General features: G+C 45.0%; 1 protein-coding gene across 1 annotated transcript in view; it reads left to right on the forward strand.

Moving 5' to 3' along the window:
• The first annotated feature begins 1,085 nt into the window (after nucleotides 1-1,085).
• Nucleotides 1,086-22,927, forward strand: part of LOC147099036 (WW domain-binding protein 2-like) — a 46,713-nt gene continuing 24,871 nt past the window's right edge. The window contains exon 1 of the mRNA XM_085969579.1: nucleotides 1,086-1,193. Coding sequence (XP_085825705.1) covers nucleotides 1,135-1,193 — 59 coding nt within the window. The 5' untranslated portion in view covers nucleotides 1,086-1,134. The remainder of the gene's footprint in view (nucleotides 1,194-22,927) is intronic.

Consider the following 22,927-nt stretch of genomic DNA (forward strand, 5'->3'; position numbering starts at 1 on the left):
GTGTCAGCCTGGATTTTTGTGCTCAAGTCCCTGGAGTGAGACTGGAACACACAACGTTCTCACTCAGAGGCAAGGGTGCTGCCCACTGAGCCATGGCTGACACTCCATGACCTAATTGTTGAATGAATGGCTGAGCAATCTGGAGGGGCTGAATGGCCTCCTCCTGTTGCTATAAATCAAACAGATTGTTTCTACATAACTCTCTCACCCGCTTTCAATCCAGTACGATAGCAAAATACTGCGGATGCTGGAAATCCGAAATAACAACAGAAAATGCTGGAAAAACTCAGCAGGTCAGGCAGCATCCGTGGAGAGAGAAATAGAATCAACGTTTCGGGTCGAAACCCTTCTACAGAACTGAGAGAAAAGGCAGGAAATGAAACAAAAGGCAGTTTGGGGGCTGGTAAATTGGGGAGGGGATGAAAGAAGAGACATTAAGAGATATTCAAGGTGAGACGAGATAGTAATAGGACAGGTAACGAAACAGACAATGGCTCTGGATGAAGTGTGAAATGCGCTGGCAGAGTGAAAGACAGCTACCATGTGGGAGAGAGAAAAAAAAGGAAAAGCCACCAGCCAAAAGTGTGGATAAAAAATATAAAAATATAATAGGGGCTGAGGTTATGGTCTGAAGTTGTTTAACTCGATATTGAGCCCGTAAGGCTGTAAAGTGCCTAATCGGAAGATGAGGTGCTGTTCCTCGAGTTTACGGTGAGCTTCCGTGGAACAATGCAAGAGGCCAAGGACGGTGAGGTCTGAGTGGGAATGGAGCGGTGAATTGAAATGACAGGCGATCGGATCCAGTATCCTTTTTCAATGCTACTGTGGGAGCACCTGCTGCATTGGTCATGAGGCCACGGGTTAAATTGCAGGTTTATTGGTGGTGCCCCTTTAAGAAGGGGACGGGGCACTTGCTGTCTACCAATTGGTCACGGCACCTGCCAATCAAGTGAAGGAATCAGCCAACGAGAAGTAGCCGCGAGGCCAGGTGGCGGTGAACCCCGCCCCCTTCCATTGTGTGCCACCGGTCACCAGGGAAACGGCCCCGCCCCGCCCACGGTTTTTTTTAAAACGCGTGACGTCAGCCCGCACAGCACTCAAACGTCTCGGGGAGGGGGGTGGGGAAAAAAAAACATGGCGCTCAACAGGAATCACTCGCAGAGCGGCGGCGTCGTCATTAACAACGGCGAGAGGTAAGAAGCTGGGCTCCCTTTCCCCCGCCTCACCTACCCCGGTCACCGCGGCTAGATTGCTACCGCCGGCGAATCTCGCACAGCGCCTGCGGCCTGCTCACTGTTCAAATACCCCGGGGCCTGCCTCCTTAACGCCCTTTTGGCGAACGTATGCCGCTTAAATTGGCGTTTAATACCCGAAGGTTTTAGCCCCCGACGGGCGGGGAGGAGGGGAAAGGGTTTCAATTCTGCGCCCGTGAACATTGTAATCTCCCTCCCACCGCCCGCCCCCATTTTAACCCGGTTTGCCCCCCCCGGGGCGGCGAGCTCGTCCCCGTCAATCAATCCTCCGCCGCGCCCCTCACCCTCTCTCGACTCCTGACTGGCCGCCTTCAGACCGGCCCGCGGCTCTATTGGCGGAGGCGGCTGTCCATCAGAACGCTGTCCCGCCCACCCTGCAAAGATGTAAACATCAGCTGGGGATGTTGTCATCAGGCTGGTGCTTACAAGAGACTTGCTTTTTGGGGGGGGCTGGGGTGCCTGTCCTAATCGGATTTTATTCTATTATTTGCCCAAGTATTTTGTTGCTGAATGAAAGGATTTTGATCTTTTTGACTTTAAATTAAATATTAGAGAATAATACGGTGGCATAGTGGTTAGCACTGTTGCCTCACAGCGCCAGGGACCCGGGTTCGAATCCGGCCTCGGGTGACTGTCTGTGTGGAGTTTGCACATTCTCCCCGTGTTTGCGTGGGTTTCCTCCGGGTGCTCCGGTTTCCTCCCACAGTCCAAAGATGTGCGAGTTAGGTTGATTGGCTATGATAAATTGACCCTTAGTGTTAGGGGGATTAAATACGTGGGGATAGGGTGGGATATGTGTTGGTGTAGGGGTTACGGGGATCGGGTGGGATATGTGCCGGTGCAGGCTCGATGGGCCGAAATGGCCTCTATCTGCACTGTGGGGTTTCTGTGATTCTGTGAATACAGTCAGCGTGACTTTGTGACTGTGATAAAGGTAAACTATCCCTCCTCGTCCTCCTTGACTTGTCTGCAGCCTTTGACACGGTTGACCGCTCCATCTTTCTCCAATGCCTATCCACCGTCGTCCAGCTGGGTGCTCTCGTCTGGCTCCATTCTTACCTATCTAATCTCAATGAGTACTTTGTATCGGTGTTTACTAAGGCGGTGGATGTTGACAAAATATCGGTAGAAGTGGAAAAGGTAGAAGCAATGGAAGGGCTGAAAATTGATACAGGCTGTACTGAAACGGCTGGGTATGCTTAGAGTGGATAAGTCGCCTGGACCAGATGGCTTGCATCCCAGGTTGCAAAGGGAATTGGGGGAGGAGATAGTGGAAGGGCTTGCCATAATTTTCCAATCTTCCCTAGATGCGGGGGAGGTGCCTGAGGATAGGAAAGTGGCAAATGTGACGCCATTGTTCAAGAAAGGGTGCAAGGACAATCCTAGTAACTACAGGCCGGTCAGTTTAACATCAGTGGTGGGTAAAGTTTTAGAAAAAATAATCAAGGAAAAAATTAACGGGTACTTGGAGAGGTTTAAGCTAATTAAGAGCCAACATGGATTTTTAAAAGGCAGATTGTGTTTGACTAATCTAATTGAATTTTCTGATGAAGTAATAGAGAGGATTGATGAAGGGAATGCAATGGATGTTGTCTACATGGATTTTTGGAAGGTGTTTGACAAAGTACCACATAAAAGGTTGGTTAACAAAATTGAGGCTAGTGGAATAGGTGAGTCAGTGGCAGCTTGGATAAGGAATTGGCTTAAGGATAGAAAACAGCGAGTTCTGGTAAATGGCTGTTTTTCAGACTGGAGGATGGTAGATAGCGGTGTTCCCCAAGGGTCAGTGTTGGGGCCACTGCTTTTTTTGATATATATAAATGACCTGGATATTGGAATACATAGTAGAATTTCTAAATTTGCCGATGACACCCAACTTGGGGGTGTGGCAAACAGTGATGATGATACCAATCGACTGCAACAGGACATAGAAAGGCTAGCAGAATGGGCAGACAAGTGGCAGATGGAATTTAATAGAGAAAAATGAGGTGATGCATTTTAGCAGAAGGAACAGGGAGAGGCAATATACACTTAATGGCACAGTTTGAAAGAGTGTGCAGGGACAGAGAGACCTGGGAGTTAATGTGCATAGGTCCCTGCAGGTGGCAGGACATATTGAGTGGTTAGCAAACCATATGGGATCTTGGGCTTCATAAATAGAGGTATTGAGTGCAAAAGTAGAGAAGTCTTGCTGAACCTTTATAAAGTGCTATTTAGGCCACAGCTGGAGTATTGCGTCCAGTTCTGGTCACCACACTTTAGGAAGAATGTGAAGGCCTTTGAGAGGGTGCAGAGGAGATTTATCAGAATGGTTCTGGGGATGGGGGGATTTTAGCTACAAGGACGGGTTGGAGAAGCTGCATTTGTTTTCATTAGAGCAAAGGAGGTTGAGGGGTGATTTGATCGAGGTGTACAAGATTATGACGGGTTTGGATAGGCTAGACTGGGAAAGGCTGTTCCCACTAGTTGATGGTACAAGGACTAGGGGACACAGATTTAATTTTTTGGGCAAGAGATACAGGGGGGATGTGAGGGAAAACTTTTTTACGCAGCGAGTGATGAGGACCTGGAACTCGCTGCCGATGGAAGTGGTGGAAGCGGAGACACTCAATGTTTTCAAGGGGAGACTGGATAGGCACTTGAGGGAAATAAACTTGCAGGGCTACAGGGATAGAGCGGGGGAATGGGACTGACTGGATTGCTCTACAGAGAGCCGGCACGGACTCGATGGGCCGAATGACCTCCTTCTGTGCCGTTATGACTAATCGTAGCCAGAGAATCACCTGCAATGGCTTTTCTTCCCACTCCCGCATCGTTACCTCTGGTGTCCCCCAAGGATCTATCCTTGGCCTCCTCCTCTTTCTCATCTACATGTTGCCCCTTGGCGAAATCATCTGAAAACACAGCGTCAGTTTCCACATGTACGCTGACAACACCCAGCTCGACCTCACCACCACTTCTCTCGATCCCTCCTTGGTCTCTGAATTGTGAGACTGCTGGTACGACATCCAGTTTTGGATGAGCAAAAATTTTCTCCAATTAAATATTGGGAAGACCGAAACCATTGTTTTCCATCCCTGCAACAAACTCCGTTCCCTAGCCACTGACTCCATCCCTCTCCCTAACATCTGTCTGAGGCTGAACCACACTGTTCGCAACCTTGGTGTCATATTTCACCCTGAAATGAGCTTCCAACCGCACATCTGCAGCATAACTAAAAACGCCTATTTCCACCTCCGTAACATTATCGTCTCCGCCCTTGCCTCAGCTCATCCGCTGCTGAAACCCTCATCCATGTCTTTGATACCTCTAGACTTGACTATTCCAACACATTCCTGGCTGGCCTCCCACATTCTACCCTCCGTAAACCTGAGGTCATCCAAAACTCGACTGCCCGTGTCCTAACCCGCACCAAGTCCCGTTCGCCCATCTCCCCTGTGCTCGCTGACCTACATAGGCTCCCGGTTAAGCAGCGCCTCGATTTCAAAGTTCTCATCCTTATTTTCAAATCCCTCCGTGGCCTCGCCCCTCCCTATCTCTGTAATCTCCTTCAGCCCCACAACCCCCCGAGATATCTGAGCTCCTCCAATTCTGCCCTCTTGAGCAATCCTGATTATAATCGCTCAACCATTGGTGGCCGTGCCTTCTGCTGCCTAGGCCCTATTCTTTAAGACGCTCCTTAAAACCGACCTCTTTGACCAAGCTTTTGGTCACCTGCCCTAATATCTACTTATGTGGCTCGGTGTCAAATCTTTTGTCTTTAATCCTCCTCTGAAGTGCCTTGGGATGTTTTACTATGTTAAAGGCACTACATAAATACAAGTTGTTGTTGATACAGAACGTTAGGAGGCCATTCAGCCCACCGTGCCTGTGCCTGCTCTCTGAAAGAGCTATCTAATCAGTTCCACTCCCCACAACCCTGCAAATTTACCCCCTCCAAGTGTTTATCCCATTCCCTTTTGAAAGTTATTATTGAATCTGCTTCCACCGCCCTTTCAGGCAGTGCATTCCAGATCACAACGACTCGCTGCGTTTATTAAAAAAAAACCACAAAAAAAACCTGTAAATACCAGAAACGTGAAAAAAAGACTCTGAACTTTTCGAAAATCTCTGGTGCTACATAGTTTGAAAACCGCTCCCCCTCATAGGTAGAAAGTGACTGCAATTGGTGGCTAGGAAGGAGTGTTTGGTGAACAATAATACTTGTGTTCATTATGATGTTTATGTCTCGTTGAATACCCCTGACCGGTTCTTGATTTTTACATTTATATTATGCGTGGCTGTTTTACTAGGTGCAGTAAAATATAACTTGACTCTAGGGGAATCGAGGGATGCGGGGATCAGGCGGGAAGGTGGAGTTGAGGTCGAAGATCAGCCATGATCTTGTTGAATGGCAGAGCAGGCTCGAGGGGCCGTATGCTGTATATTGGAGCAATCCTGTAAACCGAATTCAGAGTTTGTAATTGATACTGCAAGTAATGTTTTAGCCTCTGAAATAGCTCGTCCTTTCATTGCCTGTCAAACTGAATTGCAGTAGGTTGAACCGCCAATCCCCCATTGCCCAAGGGCTAGTTAACATGTTGAATGTAGACAATGAATGTCAGTGGGTTGTTTGAACATAGAGCAGGGATTCACGACCAAGCCCAATCCTATCCTCAACTGACATCTACACATGCTTTCTGACGGGGGCCACTGGATAGCGATTGGGATCAGGAACCATAGCTGCTGATTTTATATATACACGAACCTCCATTACCTGCCTTCATCTCCATTCTCCCTGTAGTTAATTGACCGATAGTTGAGAGTGCCCAGATTTTATATCTTGCACGTATGGGTTAACAATACCTAGATGTGGAATGACGCTAATACAATAGAAATAACATGAACTGAATTTAATCTCTCTGTGACTTTGAGGTTGATTTATTGTTGTATAAGAGGAGCTTGCTGTTAGCGGACTGTAAAATGAGGCTTTCACTTGTGCGAGGCTTTATTCTCCAGAAATTCTCGGAGGATAACTGGGGATAATGAACAGTTCCGCTGTACCATATTGTATAGGGTTGTTAAGTAGGCATTAGCTGGTTCTGGGGGAGGTGGGACCAGTTCAAACCGGACGGTTTGCACCTGGGCAGGGCTGGAACCGATGTCCTAGGGGGGAGTGTTTGCTAGTGCTGTGGGGGAGGGTTTAAACTAAAATGGCAGGGGGTTGGGACCCTGAGCAGGGAGACAGAGGAAAGGGAAACGAGGATAAAAGCAAAAGATAGGAAGGAGAAAAACAAAAGTGGCAGTCAGAGAAATCAACGGTTTAAATCAAACATGGCCACAGTAAATAATAATTCTAATAGGTCTAAGAGCATTTAAAAAAAACAAGCCTGAAGGCTTTGTGTCTTAATTCGGGGAGCATTTGTAATCAGGTGGATGAATTGGCTGCGCAAATAGAGGTAAACAAATACGATTTGGTTGGGATTACGGAAACGTGGCTCAAGGATGGCCAAGACTGGGAACTCAACATCCAGGGGTATTCGATATTCAGGAAAGATAGGCAAAAAGGAAAGGGAGGTGGGGTAGCATTACTGGTTAAAGAAGGGATTAACACAATTGTAATGAAGGATATTGGCTCTGATGATGTGGAATCTGTATGGGTAGAATTGAGAAATACTAAGGGGGGAAAAAAACGTTAGTGGGAGTGGTATATAGACCTCCAAACAGTAAGGCGGAGGTTGGGGATGGCATTAAAAGGGAAATTAAAGAAGCGTGCAATAAGGGCACAGCAGTCATCATGGGTGACTTTAATCTACATATAGATTGGGCCAACCAAATTAGTAACAATACTGTGGAGGAGGAATTCCTGGAGTGTTTGCGGGATGGTTTCCTGGACCAATATGTCGAGGAACCAACCAGAGATCAGGCCATCTTAGACTGGGTATTATGTAACGAGAAAGGATTAATTAGCAATCTTGTTGTACGAGGCCCCTTGGGTCGGAGCGATCATAATATGATCGAATTCTTCATTAAGATGGAGAATGAAGTCGTTGACTCCGAGACAAGGGTCCTCAATTTAAATAAAGGAAACTACGATGGTCTGAGGAGCGAGTTGGGTAGGATTGATTGGGGAATGGCACTCAAAGGGTTGACGGTGGATAGGCAATGGCAAACATTCAAAGACCGAATGGATGAGCTACAGAATTTGTTCATCCCAGTTTGGCATAAAAATAAAACAAAAAAGGTGACTCAACTGTGGCGAACAAGGGAAATTAGGGATACCATAAAATCCAAGGAGAGGACATATAAATTGGCCAGAAAAAGCAATAATCCTGAGGATTGGGAACAGTTTAGGATTCAACAAAGGAGGACAAAGGGATTAATTAAGAAAGGGAAAATAGAATATGAGAGTAAGCTTGCTGGGAACATAAAAACTGACTGTAAAAGCTTTTATAGATATGTGAAGAGAAAAAGATTGAAGTCAAGCGTAGGTCCCTTGCAGTCAGAATCAGGGGAATTTATAATGGGGAACAAAGAAATGGCAGACCAACTAAATACATATTTTGGTTCTGTCTTCACAAAGGAGGACACAAATAACCTCCCAGAGATGCCGGGGAACATAGGGTCTGATGAAAGGGTGGAACTGAAAGAAATCAGTATTTGTAGGGAAATGGTGTTAGGAAAATTGATGGGACTGAAGGCCGATAAATCCCCAGGGCCTGATAATCTACATCCCAGGGTACTTAAGGAAGTGGCCCTAGCAATAGTAGATGCATTGCTGGTCATCTTTCAGAACTCGATAGACTCTGGAACAGTACCCATGGATTGGAGGGTAGCTAATGTTACCCCACTTCAAAAAAGTTGGTAGAGAAAAAGCGGGGAATTATGGACCGGTAAGCCTGACATCGGTAGTGGGGAAAATGCTAGAGTCCATTATAAAAGATGTAATAGCAGAGCACTTGGAAAGCAGTGACAGGATAGGACAAAGCCAACCTGGATTTAGAAAAGGTAAATCATGCTTGACTAATCTACTGGCATTTTTTGAGGATGTAACTGGTAAAATAGTTAAGGGAGAACCAGTGGATGTGGTGTATTTGGACTTTCAGAAGGCTTTCGATAAGGTCCCACATAAGAGATTTGCATGCAAAATTAAGGCACATGGGATTGGGGGCAAGGTATTGACTTGGATAGAGAACTGGTTGGCGGACAGAAAGCAAAGAGTTGGAATAAACGGGTCATTTTCCGAGTGGCAGGTAGTGACTAGTGGGGTACCGCAGGGATCGGTCCTTGGACCCCAGCTATTCACAATATATATTAATGATCTAGACAAGGGAACTAGATGTAATATCTCCAAATTTGCAGATGACACAAAGCTGGGTGGGCGTGTGTGCTGTGAGGAGGATGCCGAGAAACTCCAGGATGATTTGGACATGTTGGGTGATTGGGCAGAAACATGGCAAATGCACTATAATGTGGATAAATGTGAGGTTATCCACTTTGGTGGCAAAAACAGGAAGGCAGATTATTATTTGAATGGCAATAGATTGGGAGAAGGGGAAGTGCAGAGAGACCTGGGTGTCCTTGTGCATCAGTCGCTGAAGGTAAGCATGCAAGTGCAGCAGGCGGTTAAGAAGACAAATGGTATGTTGGCCTTCGTAGCAAGAGGGTTCGAGTACAGGAACAAGGATGTCTTGCTACAGTTGTACAGGGCCTTGGTGAGACCACACCTTGAGTATTGTGTGCAGTTTTGGTCGCCTTACCTGAGGAAGGACGTTCTTGCCATGGAAGGAGTGCAGCGAAGATTCGCCAGACTGATACCTGGGATGGCAGGAATGACGTATGAGGAGAGATTGTGTCAATTGGGCTTATACTCACTGGAGTTTAGAAGATTGAGAGGGGATCTCATTGAAACCTATAAAATTCTGTCAGGCCTGGACAGACTAGATGCAGGAAGGATGTTCCCGATGGTCGGGGAGTCCAGAACCAGGGGTCGCAGTCTAAGGATAAGGGGTAAGCCATTTAGGACTGAAATGAGGAGGAATTTCTTCACCCAGAGAGTGGTGAACCTGTGGAATTCTCTGCCACAGAGGGCGGTGGTGGCCAGTTCATTAAATATATTCAAGACGGAGTTGGATATATTTCTTAAGGCTAAAGGGATATGGGGAGAAGGCAGGGACAGGGTACTGGGTTTGGATGATCAGCCATGATCTCATTGAATGGCGGAGCAGGCTCGAGGGGCCGAATGGCCTACTCCTGCTCCTATCTTCTATGTTTCTGAGAGTTTTGGATTTTTCATTTGATCTGCTGGGAGACCGGCGCGCAGAATCCTATTGCTATGCTTGAAAAGTCTCAACAAAAAAAAAAGCGAGTGAGAAATTTCAACGTGAGCCACTGTTTTCCCAATATGGAGTACACTTTGGCAAATCTGCATTTATTGCCCATCTCTAGTTGCCATAAGAAGGTGGTAGTAGTGAGCCTTCCTGAATCACATCAGTCCTTGTGCTGATGGTGTTCCGACAATGGCATTAGATAGGGAATTCCAGGATTTTGACCCAGTGGTGATTAAGGAATGGTGGTAGATGTCCAAGTGACGATGATGTGTGACTTGGAGGTGGTGGTGTTCTCATGGTCTTGCTGCTCTCGGCCTCTTCAGCGGTAGAGGTCAAGGGACTGGAGTGTACTGTATGGCATCCTGCAGATAGTACATATTGAAACCACAGTCTACTGTGGTGGAGGGGGTGGATATTGAGTCCAGTGGTGGGGCACCAGTCAATTGGACTACTCCATTCGGAGTGGTCGTGAGTGTTGTTGCAGCTGCTTCAATGGAGGCGAGTATTTCATCACACCTGACTTGAGCTTTGTAAATGGTGCAGGGAGGTGAGCCACTTGTTGCTTCTGCTCAGTGGTGAGCCCCCAGGCTGTTGGTAGTCATGTCTGACTAAACTAGTCTTTTTCTGAGGAGGTCACTAGCATAGTGGATAGAGCAGTGTCTGTGGATGTTGGCTATATGGACTTCCAGAAGGCATTTGATAAGGTTCCGTACACGAGATTATTAGCAAAAATGAAAGTGGTTAGCACTGTTGCCTCACAGTGCCAGGGACCCGGGTTTGAATCCGGCCTCGGGTGACTGTGTGGCGTTTGCACATTCTCCCCGTGTTTGCGTGGGTTTCCTCCGGGTGCTCCGGTTTCCTCCCACAGTCCAAAGATGTGCGGGTTAGGTTGATTGGCTATGATAAATTGACCCTTAGTGTTAGGGGGATTAAATACGTGGGGTTACGGGGATCGGGTGGGATATGTGTCGGTGCAGGCTCGATGAGCCGAAATGGCCTCTATCTGCACTGTGGGGTTTCTGTGGGTTTCTGTGGGAAAGCGCACTGCATTGGTGGTAACCTTGTGATATGGAATGGTAATTGGTTGGGAGGCAGTGATAGAGATTAGGGGCAAAGGGTTCATTCTCTGGTGGGATGTGACAAGTGGTGTTCCCCAGGGTCCTGTACCGGGGCCTCAGCTTTTCACTATATATTCATGACTTGGATGACAGAATAGAGCGTTGTATATCCAAGTTTGCAGATGACACTATGTTAGGAGGCACAGTCAATAATGTAGATGGGAGCAGGAAGTTATAAAGGGAGTGGGGAAAACTGTGGCGAAGTGGATGTTCATCCATTTTGGATCCGAGAAAGACAAATCGGAATATTTTCTTTAATGGTGAGAGACTCGGGGCTCTGGAGGAGCAAAGGGGTTTAGGTGTCCATGTACACAAATCACTAAAAGCGAGTACACAGATACAAAAAGTAATAAAAATAGGCTAATGGTATATTGGCCTTTATCCCAAGGGAGCTGGAATACAAAAGTGAGGAAGTGATTTGAGTTGCACAGAGCTTTGGTCAGACCCCATCTAGAATGCTGTGCTGCACCACAGGAAAGATATACAGGTAGACTATCCTTTATCCGAACTTCCGAAAACCTCTAAAAACCGAAAGTTTTTTCGTTCAGTGTAAGTCGTGCGCACGACCCCGACCCCCCGCCGACCCCCCCCCCCCCGCCGACGCCGACCCCCACCCCCGACAAATTTCCCAGTCTTATAAAATACCTTCTGAAATCCGAAATTTTCTGAAAACCGAAACACGGCTGGTCCTGAGGTTTTCGGATAAAGGATAGTCTACCTGTATTAACGATTTACTAGAATGATACTAGGACTTAAAGGTTAAATTATGAGGATAGGCTGTATAAACCTGCCTTGTATTCCCTTGAGTTTAGACGGTTACGGAGCGATCTAATTGAAGTCTTTTAAATGATAAAGGGATCTGATAGGATAGATGCAGTTAAAACTATTTCTTCTGGTGAGGGAATTGGAGCTAGGCTATAGGATTGAAATCAGAAAGCACTTTTTCACACACGGTAGTGGAAGTCTCGAACACTCTCCCCCAAAAGGCTGTGGATGCTGGAGCTTTCAAGACTGAGATTGACAGATTTTTGTAGGCTAGCAAGAGATTGTGGAGCAAAGGCAGGTAAATGAGTTGAGGTACAGATCAGCCATGATCGAATTGAATGATGGAACATTTAGGTGCAGGTTGACCATATCCATGGTTTCGGGACCCCCCCCCCCCCCCACATGTGCGCAGGAGTACTGCTGGAGTTTAATGGGCTTTTCTAAAAGCTTGTAAATCTACACAGTTTTTCCTTTTAGGCAACAAATCCACCTCGCAGCTTATCGTGTAGATAATGAGAAATGGAGTTCAGTTGATGTAATAAACAGAAAGCTTTGGTCAGTTTTGCAATGTCATCCGAACTGGAGCACGTTACTCAAAAAGCAAAGTACAGTTGGATTATGTCGGGCTGGTTTATTATGATTGTGGATGGCAGATATCAGCGTAGAGAGTGACGGTTGGAAGACTCTGTGTTTAGAACAGGCAATTTGCCCTACAGTAGTGATCTGACTTTGTTTCACTGCTTGCATATTTAGATTTATCACAATAATATAGGATGCTCTTTTTATCAGAAGTTGGAAAGGGGTGTGGTGTCTTTGGACCTCTAATGGTTTTGAATAGCCACGGCAGCTCTGCATTTTAATCCCAATTCCTTGCCCTTCTCCACATTCCTTAATACCCTTACTTTCCCAAGTGTGTATCTATTTCCCTCTTGAACACCTCCATTGACATTGCCGCTATACCCTGCTCGGTCAGTGCATTCCAAATTCGCAACGATTTGTGTGAATTTTGTTTCTGGATTTCCTTTTAACTGGCTGAGCTAGAAAGGTTATATCCCCTAGTAACAACAGAAAATGCTGGAAAAACTCAGCAGGTCAGGCAACATCCGTGGAGAGAAATTTGAGTTGACGTTTATATCCCCTAGTTCTGGATTCTCCTATTAGAAGTAAGAGGTTTTTTTCCTATGTATTGCTGTCAATCCTGTTCATTGTTTTAACAGTTTAAAAACTGTTAACCTCTAACATCTTCCAGTTCTGACGAAAGGTCATTGACCTGAAGTAGTAACTGTTTCTCTCTCCACAGATGCTGCCTGACCTGCTGAGTATTTTCCAGCATTTTCTGTTTTTATTTCAACATTTTAATACTTCAATTTGATCACCCCGTCTGTCTCCAGGAAATGTAACCCAAGTTTTCCGAGTCTCTCATTAGAATTCAGTCCCTCCATCCCCAATGTCACCCTGGTGAATCATCACTGGACCTTCTCCAAGGCCAGGATATCCTTCCTAATGTGGGGCACTCAGAACTGAACTCTAACACTCCCAATGTGGTTTAAATAACACACTGTATAATCATAACCATCTTAATTTTATATTTTAAACTGCGTGTGATGAAGCCCTGCATCACATTAGCCTTTTTTGGTTGCTTTTCGCACCTGTAAAATAGCTTTTGATGACTTGTATACCTGGACACACACACAACACACCGTCAGTCTCCATTAGCTTATATTCACAACTGCCAGTTTTGCTTGCAAAGTGTACTACATTGTTAAGTTAAACAGCGTCTGGCATAATTCTGCCCACTTAATCTATCCGTGTCCGTTTGCAGGTTCTGGGTAATTCTCCCTATGAACTGTATTTGCTATCTGGCTGCAAAGCCTTATTCCATATGTCAGAAATCAAAACCTGTGGCGTTGCTTAGGAGCTAAGGTGACAGCCACCCTTAGCGAGCATTTTAAATGAGGTGCACACTTGTTACCATTTCATGGGGTATTCGATATTCTGGAAAGATAGGCAAAAAGGAAAGGGAGGTGGGGTAGCATTACTGGTTAAAGAAGGGATTAATACAATTGTAATGAAGGATATTAGCTCTGATGTGGAATCTGTATGGGTAGAATTGAGAAATACTAAGGGGAAAAAAACATTAGTGGGAGTGGTATATAGACCTCCAAACAGTAAGGTGGAGGTTGGGGATGGCATTAAAAGGGAAATTAAAGAAGCGTGCAATAAGGGCACAGCAGTCATCATGGGTGACTTTAATCTACATATAGATTGGGCCAACCAAATTAGTAACAATACTGTGGAGGAGGAATTCCTGGAGTGTTTGCGGGATGGTTTCCTGGACCAATATGTCGAGGAACCAACCAGAGATCAGGCCATCTTAGACTGGGTATTATGTAACGAGAAAGGATTCATTAGCAATCTTGTTGTACGAGGCCCCTTGGGTCGGAGCGATCATAATATGATCGAATTCTTCATTAAGATGGAGAATAAAGTAGTTGACTCGGAGACAAGGGTCCTCAATTTAAATAAAGGAAACTACGATGGTCTGAGGAGCGAGTTGGGTAGGATTGATTGGGGAATGGCACTCAAAGGGTTGACGGTGGATAGGCAATGGCAAACATTCAAAGACCGAATGGATGAGCTACAGAATTTGTTCATCCCAGTTTGGCATAAAAATAAAACAAAAAGGTGACTCAACTGTGGCTAACAAGGGAAATTAGGGATACCATAAAATCCAAGGAGAGGACATATAAATTGGCCAGAAAAAGCAATAATCCTGAGGATTGGGAACAGTTTAGGATTCAACAAAGGAGGACAAAGGGATTAATTAAGAAAGGGAAAATAGAATATGAGAGTAAGCTTGCAGGGAACATAAAAACTGACTCAAAGCTTTTATAGATATGTGAAGAGAAAAAGATTAGTGAAGTCAAGCGTAGGTCCCTTACAGTCAGAATCAGGGGAATTTATAATGGGGAAACAAGGAAATGGCAGACCAACTAAATACATACTTTGGTTCCGTCTTCACAAAGGAGGACACAAATAACCTCCCAGAGATGCCGGGGAACATAGGGTCTGATGAAAGAGAGGAACTGAAAGAAATCAGTATTTGTAGGAAAATGGTGTTAGGAAAATTGATGGGACTGAAGGCTGATAAATCCCCAGGGCCTGATGGTCTACATCCCAGGGTACTTAAGGAAGTGGCCCTAGAGATAGTAGATGCATTACTGGTCATCTTCCAGAACTCGATAGACTCTGGAACGGTACCCATGGATTGGAGGGTAGCTAATGTTACCCCACTATTCAAAAAAGGTGGTAGAGAAAAAGCGGGGAATTATAGACCGGTAAGCCTGACATCGGTAGTGGGGAAAATGCTAGAGTCCATTATAAAAGATGTAATAGCAGAGCACTTGGAAAGCAGTGACAGGATCGGACAAAGTCAACATGGATTTACAAAAGGTAATCATGCTTGACTAATCTACTGGAATTTTTTGAGGATGTAACTGGTAAAACAGATAGGGGAGAACCAGTGGATGTGGTGTATTTGGACTTTCAGAAGGCTTTCGATAAGGTCCCACACAAGAGATTAGCGTGTAAAGTTAAGGCACATGGGATTGGGGGCAAGGTATTGACTTGGATAGAGAACTGGTTGGCGGACAGAAGGCAAAGAGTTGGAATAAATGGGTCGTTTTCCGAGTGGCAGGCAGTGACTAGTGGGGTACCGCAAGGATCGGTCCTAGGACCCCAGCTGTTCACAATATATATTAATGACCTGGACGAGGGAATTGGATGTAATCTCTCCAAATTTGCAGACGACACAAAGCTGGGCGGGAGGGTAAGCTGCGAGGAGGATGTCGGGGAAACTCCAGTACGATTTGGACAGGTTGGGTGATTGGGCAGAAACATGGCAAATGCACTATAATGTGGATAAATGTGAGGTTATCCACTTTGGTGGCAAAAACAGGAAGGATTATTATTTGAATGGCAATAGATTGGGAGAAGGGGAAGTGCAAAGAGACCTGGGTGTCCTTGTGCACCAGTCGCTGAAGGTAAGCATGCAGGTGCAGCAGGTGGTTAAGAAGGCAAATGGTATGTTGGCCTTCGTAGCAAGAGGGTTCGAGTACAGGAACAAGGATGTCTTGCTACAGTTGTACAGGGCCTTGGTAAGACCGCAGCTTGAGTATTGTGTGCAGTTTTGGTCACCTTACCTGAGGAAGGACGTTCTTGCCATGGAGGGAGTGCAGCGAAGATTCACCAGGCTGATACCTGGGATGGCAGGAATGACGTATGAGGAGAGATTGTGTCGATTGGGCTTATACTCACTGGGGTCTAGAAGATTGAGAGGGGATCTCATCGAAACCTATAAAATTCTGTCAGGTCTGGACAGACTAGATGCAGGAAGGATGTTTCTGATGGCCGGGGACTCCAGAACCAGGGGTCATAGTCTAAGGATAAGGGGTAAGCCATTTAGGACTGAAATGAGGAGGAATTTCTTCACCCAGAGAGTGGTGAACCTGTGGAATTCTCCGCCACAGAGGGTGGTGGAGGCTAGTTCATTAAATATATTCAAGAAAGAGTTGGATATATTTCTTGAGGCTAAAGGGATATGGGGAAAAGGCAGGGACAGGGTACTGAATTTGGATGATCAGCCATGATCACATTGAATGGCGGAGCAGGCTTGAAGGGCCGAATGACCTACTCCTGCTCCTATCTTCTATGTTTTATTGGAACTGTGTTTCCTGTAAATGGACTTGATCCCCTGTGATCTGCAAACTGACCTTACTGGAGATGCATGCCCTAAGGATTTACAATGATCCTACTTGCAGTAATCTGCTTACTGACTTTACTGTAGTCTCACACAATGCTATTCAATCGGTGGATATTAAAGACTAGTGGCTTACAGACAAAAGCAATTAGTATATTACAATTAAATAAAGATATGAATTACAAAAATTCAGCAAATACATGTAAATATTCAGCCACCTTCTGTACAAACATTTTGGATGGAATAGGAAGTTATTTATTTTCAAGATGAAGTTGAGATGGTTTTATAATTTTGGAAAACATTCTGTAATGATATGCATTGTAGCATAACCTATATGTCACTGGATCAGTCAGGCTAGGACAGGCATGGAGTTATTTGGTACAAACACATCAAAAATTTGGAAAGAAACATTGAACTAATATAATCTCCTGGTTGAAGTCATCCATTGTGAGAAATCTCAATTGCTGCCTTTCCCGCCCAGATTAATGTTCAAAGACTTGCATATTTACAATGCAAATAGTAATATCTTAATTGTAATGGAAGAATTATTTGATCTCAGTGGGAGACCTTCAATTGACTGAAAAGAGGGGAAAAAATCAGCCATGTTTCCTGCTCCTGATTACTAACTAGTGCATCGGCAGTTTCAGCCCCAGCTGTGATGTTCCCACTGTTTCTCTCACACACTTGAAATATGGCGACCAGCATTATTGAAAGGTGGTTCTGGCTCCAGTAAGAAGCCATGTTCCCGTGAGAGGAAGGGAGTAAAGGAAAGAAAGTCTTGCATTTATAGAGCAACTTACACAACCTCAGGCCGTCCCAAAGCACTTTACAACCAATTAAGTACTTTGAAGTACATTTACTGTTGCAATGTAGGAAACGCGGCAGCCAATTTCCACACCGCAATGAAATAAATGACCGGATAATCTAGTTTAAGTCTTGGTTGAGGGATAAATGTTAGCCAGGACGCTGGGAGAACTCCCCATCTCTTCAAATAGTGCCATGAGATCTTTTACATTAACCTGAGAAGGCAGACAGGACCTCGGTTTAACATCTCATCTGAAAGACGGCACCTCCGACAGTGCGGCACTCCCTCAGTACTGCACTGGAGTGCCATTCGAGATTTTGTGCTCTAGTCTCGAGAGTGGGACTTGAACCCACAACCTCTGACTCGGGCGAGAGTTCTACCAACTGAACCTAGGCTATTGGGAGCAATTGAAGAATTAGGAGAAATTGTAATGCAGGGAAGTCAGATTTGGCAGATGGAATACAATACTGGAAAGTGTGAGGTTATGCACTTTGGCAGGAAAAATCATAGAGCAAGTTATTATCTTAATGGCAAGAAACTGGAAAGTACTGTAGTACAAAGGGATCTGGGGGTCCTGGTGCACGAAACACAAAATGTTAGTATGCAGGTGCAGCAAGTGATCAGGAAGGCCAATGGAATGTTGGCTTTTATTGCTAGGGGGATAGAATATAAAAATAGGGAGGTATTGCTTCAGTTGTACAAGGTATTGGTGAGACCACACCTGGAATACTGCGTACAGTTTTGGTGTCCATACTTAAGAAAAGACATACTTGCTCTCGAGTCAGTACAAAGAAGGTTCACTTGGTTAATCCCGGGGATGAGGGGGTTGACATATGAGGAGAGGTTGAGTAGATTGGGACTCTACTCATTGGAGTTCAGAAGAATGAGAGGCGATCTTATTGAAACATATAAGATTGTGAAGGGGCTTGATCGGGTGGATGCGGTGAGGATGTTCCCAATGATGGGTGAAACTAGAACTAGGGGGCATAATCTTAGAATAAGGGGCTGCTCTTTCAAAACTGAGATGAGGAGAAACTTCTTCACTCAGAGGGTGGTAGGTCTGTGGAATTTGCTGCCCCAGAAAGCTGTGGAAGCTACATCATTAAATAAATTTAAAACAGAAATAGACAGTTTCCTAGAAGTAAGGGGAATTAGGGGTTACGGGGAGCGGGTAGGAAATCGGACATGAGGCTAGGTTCGGATTGGTCAAGGCCCTGTGGGTGGCGGAGTGGGCCCAGGGGCCGTGTAGCCTGGTCCTGCTCCTACTTCTTGTGTTCTAATTCTGTGTTAGATTTCAGGAGATGGTTCTATTCACAGGGATTAGTGGAGACCTTGAACAGGCTGCCAGCTAGGAGTCCTTCAAGAGTAAATTGGGCCTGTTCCTGGCTGGGGTGGAGATCATCTCTTACAGAAGGTAAATACTGTAGGAAATACAGGGACAGAGTGATCTCCTGGATGAGTTTCGATCGCCTAGATGGGTTGGAGAGGAATTTCCCAGATTTTTTTCTCCCAAATTGGCACATTGGGCTTTTTATCTGGTTTTTTGCCTCTCCCGGGAGATCACATGGGTTCGGGTGGGATGGAGAGTGAAAGTAGATTTGAAGTTAGGATCAGATCAGCCATGATCTTATTGAATGGCGGAGCAGGCTCAAGGGGCCGATTGGCCTACTCCTTCTTATGTTCTTATGTCAAGTGAGCAGAGTGGTAGCATGTAGACAGGAAAGTTTGGTGGATGTGGACTGGGGGTGAGATGGATCAGTCTTTGATACAGAAACATCCAGTAACTTGTATATGCGGAGCAATACTGTTTGATGTATATAAACTGGAAAGGGGATTGGTGTTGCAAGCAATGCGCTTCACTTACTACAAGGTTAAATTTGCTCTGATCTAATGGGAACTTAGAACTGAGTCTTTTCATTTTGGAGCTCAAAGGCAAACAAGGTCACTTAAAAAAAAAATATATTTTCTGTTGTGATATCTTGAGACACAGCATATATAAGAACATAAGAATTAAGAGCAGGAGTAGACCATACAGCCCCTCGAGCCTGCTCCACCATTCAATAAGATCATGGCTGATCTTCAACCTCAACTCCACTTTCCCGCCCGATCCCCATATCCCTTGATTCCCCTAGATTCCAAAAATCTTGTCTCTCAGCCTTGAATATACTCAAAGACTCAGCATTCACAGCCCTCTGGGGCAGAGAATTCCAAAGATTCACAACCCTCTGAGTGAAGAAATTCCTCCTCATCTCAGTCTTAAATGGCCAATCCCTTATCCTGAGACTGTGACCCCTAGTTCTAGACACTCCAGCCAGGGGAAACAACCTCTCAGCATCTACCCTGTCAATCCCCTTTCAGAATCTTGTATGTTTCAATGAGATCACACCTCATTCTTCTAAATTCCAGAGAATATAGGCCCATTCTGCACAATATATACAGCAGTACAACATGGCTTCCGGTAAGAACTGTACTGCACATGGCTTTATTATTATATACATCAGTAGTCCACCAGGTGGCTCTATTACACTTCTCCCTCCTTGTTGAAGAAGTTAATCACAGCAAATAATCACTGTACATGACTTGCATGGTATACACAGCTCTTGGTGTACATTTCTCAAATGGAACCCATTTTATATTTCCAAATTCTACTATAGAATTCTGTAACACAAACAAGATACAAATTAATTTTCCATATTTACAGATTAAACGTAACCACTGGTTTTCTGTTTTGAAGAGGATACCTTCTTTCTTGAATAGAACTTTCAGATCTTGTTGTAGGACTTTGACTCATTCTAGGCTGAGCCTGCGGAGAATTTTTCTCCAAGGGCTGACCTTGATCGACATTTGGATTCTCTACACTTTCAGACTGTTTGTCTGCCTGACTCGGGCTCAGACTTAAATTCTGACTTTGTCGTGGACTTGGTTTCTGGTACGTCTGATGTAGGATTTTCTACTGGTGCTCTACTTGTAACAAGACTATCTGACTCATCAGAATAAATTGAATCATCCCAGCTTTCAACTCCTTCCACATCTGTAGGTAAGATATGATTAACGTGAACAAACCTAACCTTTCCATGATCAAACATCTTGACCAAATATGTGCGAGGGCCACATATCTTCACTACTCTTCCTGGTAACCACTTTAACCATTTATGATGGTTCTTCACTCTAACCTTCTGGTTCAACTTCACACTTCTCTCTCTAACTCTATATCTTTATCATGACTCTCTCTTTCTGCCTTAATTGTTTCTCTTCTACGGATTGTGCCAAGTTTGGCTTTAACAACGAGAACCTGGTTCGTGGCTGTCGTTTGAGAAACAACTCTGCTTGTTTTCTACCACTAGTGGTATGAGGAGTATTCCGATAGGTAATCAGAAAATTTGCCAGATTGTGGTCCAACGACAACTGACGTTTCTTTGGATTTGGATCCAACATTTGCTTGATGAGGGCACGTTTGACAATTTGTACTGTGCGCTCTGCTGCACCATTTGAAGCAGGGTGGTACGGTGGAACTTTGGTATGCTTCACACCGTTTCTGCTCATGAACTGTGTGAACTCTTCTGAACAAAATTGCGGCCCATTCTTCCCAAATTGTCTAGTGTTTTGCTGGTTATTATCTGTGTCGGAAATACCTCTACCCACTTCGAGTGACTATCCCTATGAACAATTGCTGTCCTCCTAGCTCAGCTAAATCTACATGTAACCTTTGCAACACTCTGGGAGGCCATTTCCATGGCTGTAATGGTACTGATGGTGGTTTCTTGCTCACCGATTGACATGTTGTACACTGACTGACTGCGTACTCTATCTCTTTATCTAAGCCTGGCCACCATAAGTAACTGCGTGCAAAGGCCTTGGTCAAGCACATTCCCAGGTGCTGGTCATAAAGATCTCCTAACAATTTAGTCCTGAACCTATTTGGGATAACCACTCTTGCTCCCCACATGATACAATCTTTATCCACTGACAATTCATTCCTACAAACGAAGTATGGATGGATATCTTCCTCTGATACCCAATTTGGCCATCCATTTGCTATGTAATCATACACCTTTGACATAATTGGGTCACGTTTGGTTGCCCTAACAATCTCTTCAGCTGTGACTGGCAGCTCATCAATGTATGAGAAATAGAACACTTCTTCCTTATTGGGTGTAACTTGTGATGGGGATGGCAACCTGGACATAGCATCAGCATTATTGTGATCAGCTGATTGTCTGTACTCAATGCCATAGGTGTACGCTGACAAAATCAAAGCCCATCTCTGCATTTGGGCTGCAGCTAAGGTTGGAACTGGGGACTTTGGATGGAGGATTGCTGTCAGGGGCTTATAGTCAGTAATTATGGTAAACTTATGACCAAACAAGTATTTCTGAAACTTCTTGACCCCAAAAATCAATGACAAAGCTTCCCTTTTGATCTGCGTATAATTCCGCTCACTGGCACTGAACTGAGTGTGTGAAGCAAAAGCAATTGGTCTCTCCTCCCCACTATCTAGTACATGAGAGATCACTGCCCCAACTCCATACAGAGAGGTGTCACACGCTAGCTTGACCTCCTTAGATACATCATAGTGAACTAACATGGTACTCTCTACTAACTGGCTTTTACACTCTTTGAATGCTGCGTCACATTCTTTTGACCACTTCCAAGGGACCTGTTTTCTCAACAGCTCATTCAGTGTAGCCAAGTTTGGGAGGAACTTTCCGTAATAATTCAAAAGACCAAAAAATGATCGGAGTTCAGAGACATTCTCGGGAGTGGGTGCATTTCTGATTGCGTCCAGCTTTTCCTTGGTTGGATGTGAACCATCTTTGTCTACTCTGTGCCCTAAGTACTCCACTGAGTTTTGAAACAACTCGCTTGTGAGCTGTCACTTGTACTCTGTGCTTCTCTAGCCGTTTGAACACTTCATTCAACACCTCATCATGGATTTGCCTGTTTGGTGCTGAAATGAGTATGTCATCCAAATAATACACTTTAATCCCTTGCAAAATTTGGTTCATCATCCCCTGGAATATGTTGGGGGCAGTAGACACTCCAAATGGTAGCCTATTGAACTGATCTAGGCCTCGGTGAGTATTCATAGTCAAGCATGACTTGGACTCTTCGTCTAACTCAAGTTGTAGGTAGGCATTTGTTAGATCTAACTTCGAAAAGATTGGGCCACCTGTCAGCGTTGTGAACATATCTTCCACATTTGGCAACATATTGAGTAGATTACACTCTAGAACCTGGTTTGCGGTTACCTTATAATCACCACACAACCTTAGCTTACCATCTGACTTAGGTACAACAACAATGGGTGTAGCCCAATTACTCAGATCTACCTTAGCGATAATGTTCTCAGTTTCTAGTCTTTTGAGTTCTTGCTCAACTTTCTCCTTGAGTGCGTATGGTACGGGACGTGGCTTGCAGTAAGCTGGTCTTGTGTCCTTGTGCACTCTGACACTCACCTTGAAGTCTTGGATCGGACTGCCCGTTTCACTGAACACCTTCGGATACTGCTTGATGACATCATCTTTCGATGCAAATTTCGCTTCCACACAAGAAATCACATTCCAATCCAGCTTCAGTGATCCCAACCAATTTCTACCTATCAAGGCAGGCTGTCTCCTGCCACTAGTGAGAGGCAAGCTCGGACACTGATGCTTGTATTTCACTGGCATGGTGACACTTCCTACTACAGGGATTTACTCTCCTGAGTAGCCTCGCAGCTCTACCTTCGATTTCTCTAGTCGATAATCACGCAACTTGTCGCGATATAGTGATTATGCTCACGGATGCACCAGTGTCGATTTCCATGGGTATCCTGGTTCCTGCGACATCTACTTGGATGACGATACCTTGCGAATCACTGTTAGATACCTTCGTGCTCCTGGTGAGATAATCTCCAGAAACTCCTCGTCCTGCTGTTT

The sequence above is a fragment of the Somniosus microcephalus genome, chromosome 28, assembly GCF_052327205.1.
Source record: "Somniosus microcephalus isolate GS21.2 chromosome 28, FLI_Smic_1.0, whole genome shotgun sequence".
Classification (NCBI taxonomy): Eukaryota; Metazoa; Chordata; class Chondrichthyes; order Squaliformes; family Somniosidae; genus Somniosus; species Somniosus microcephalus.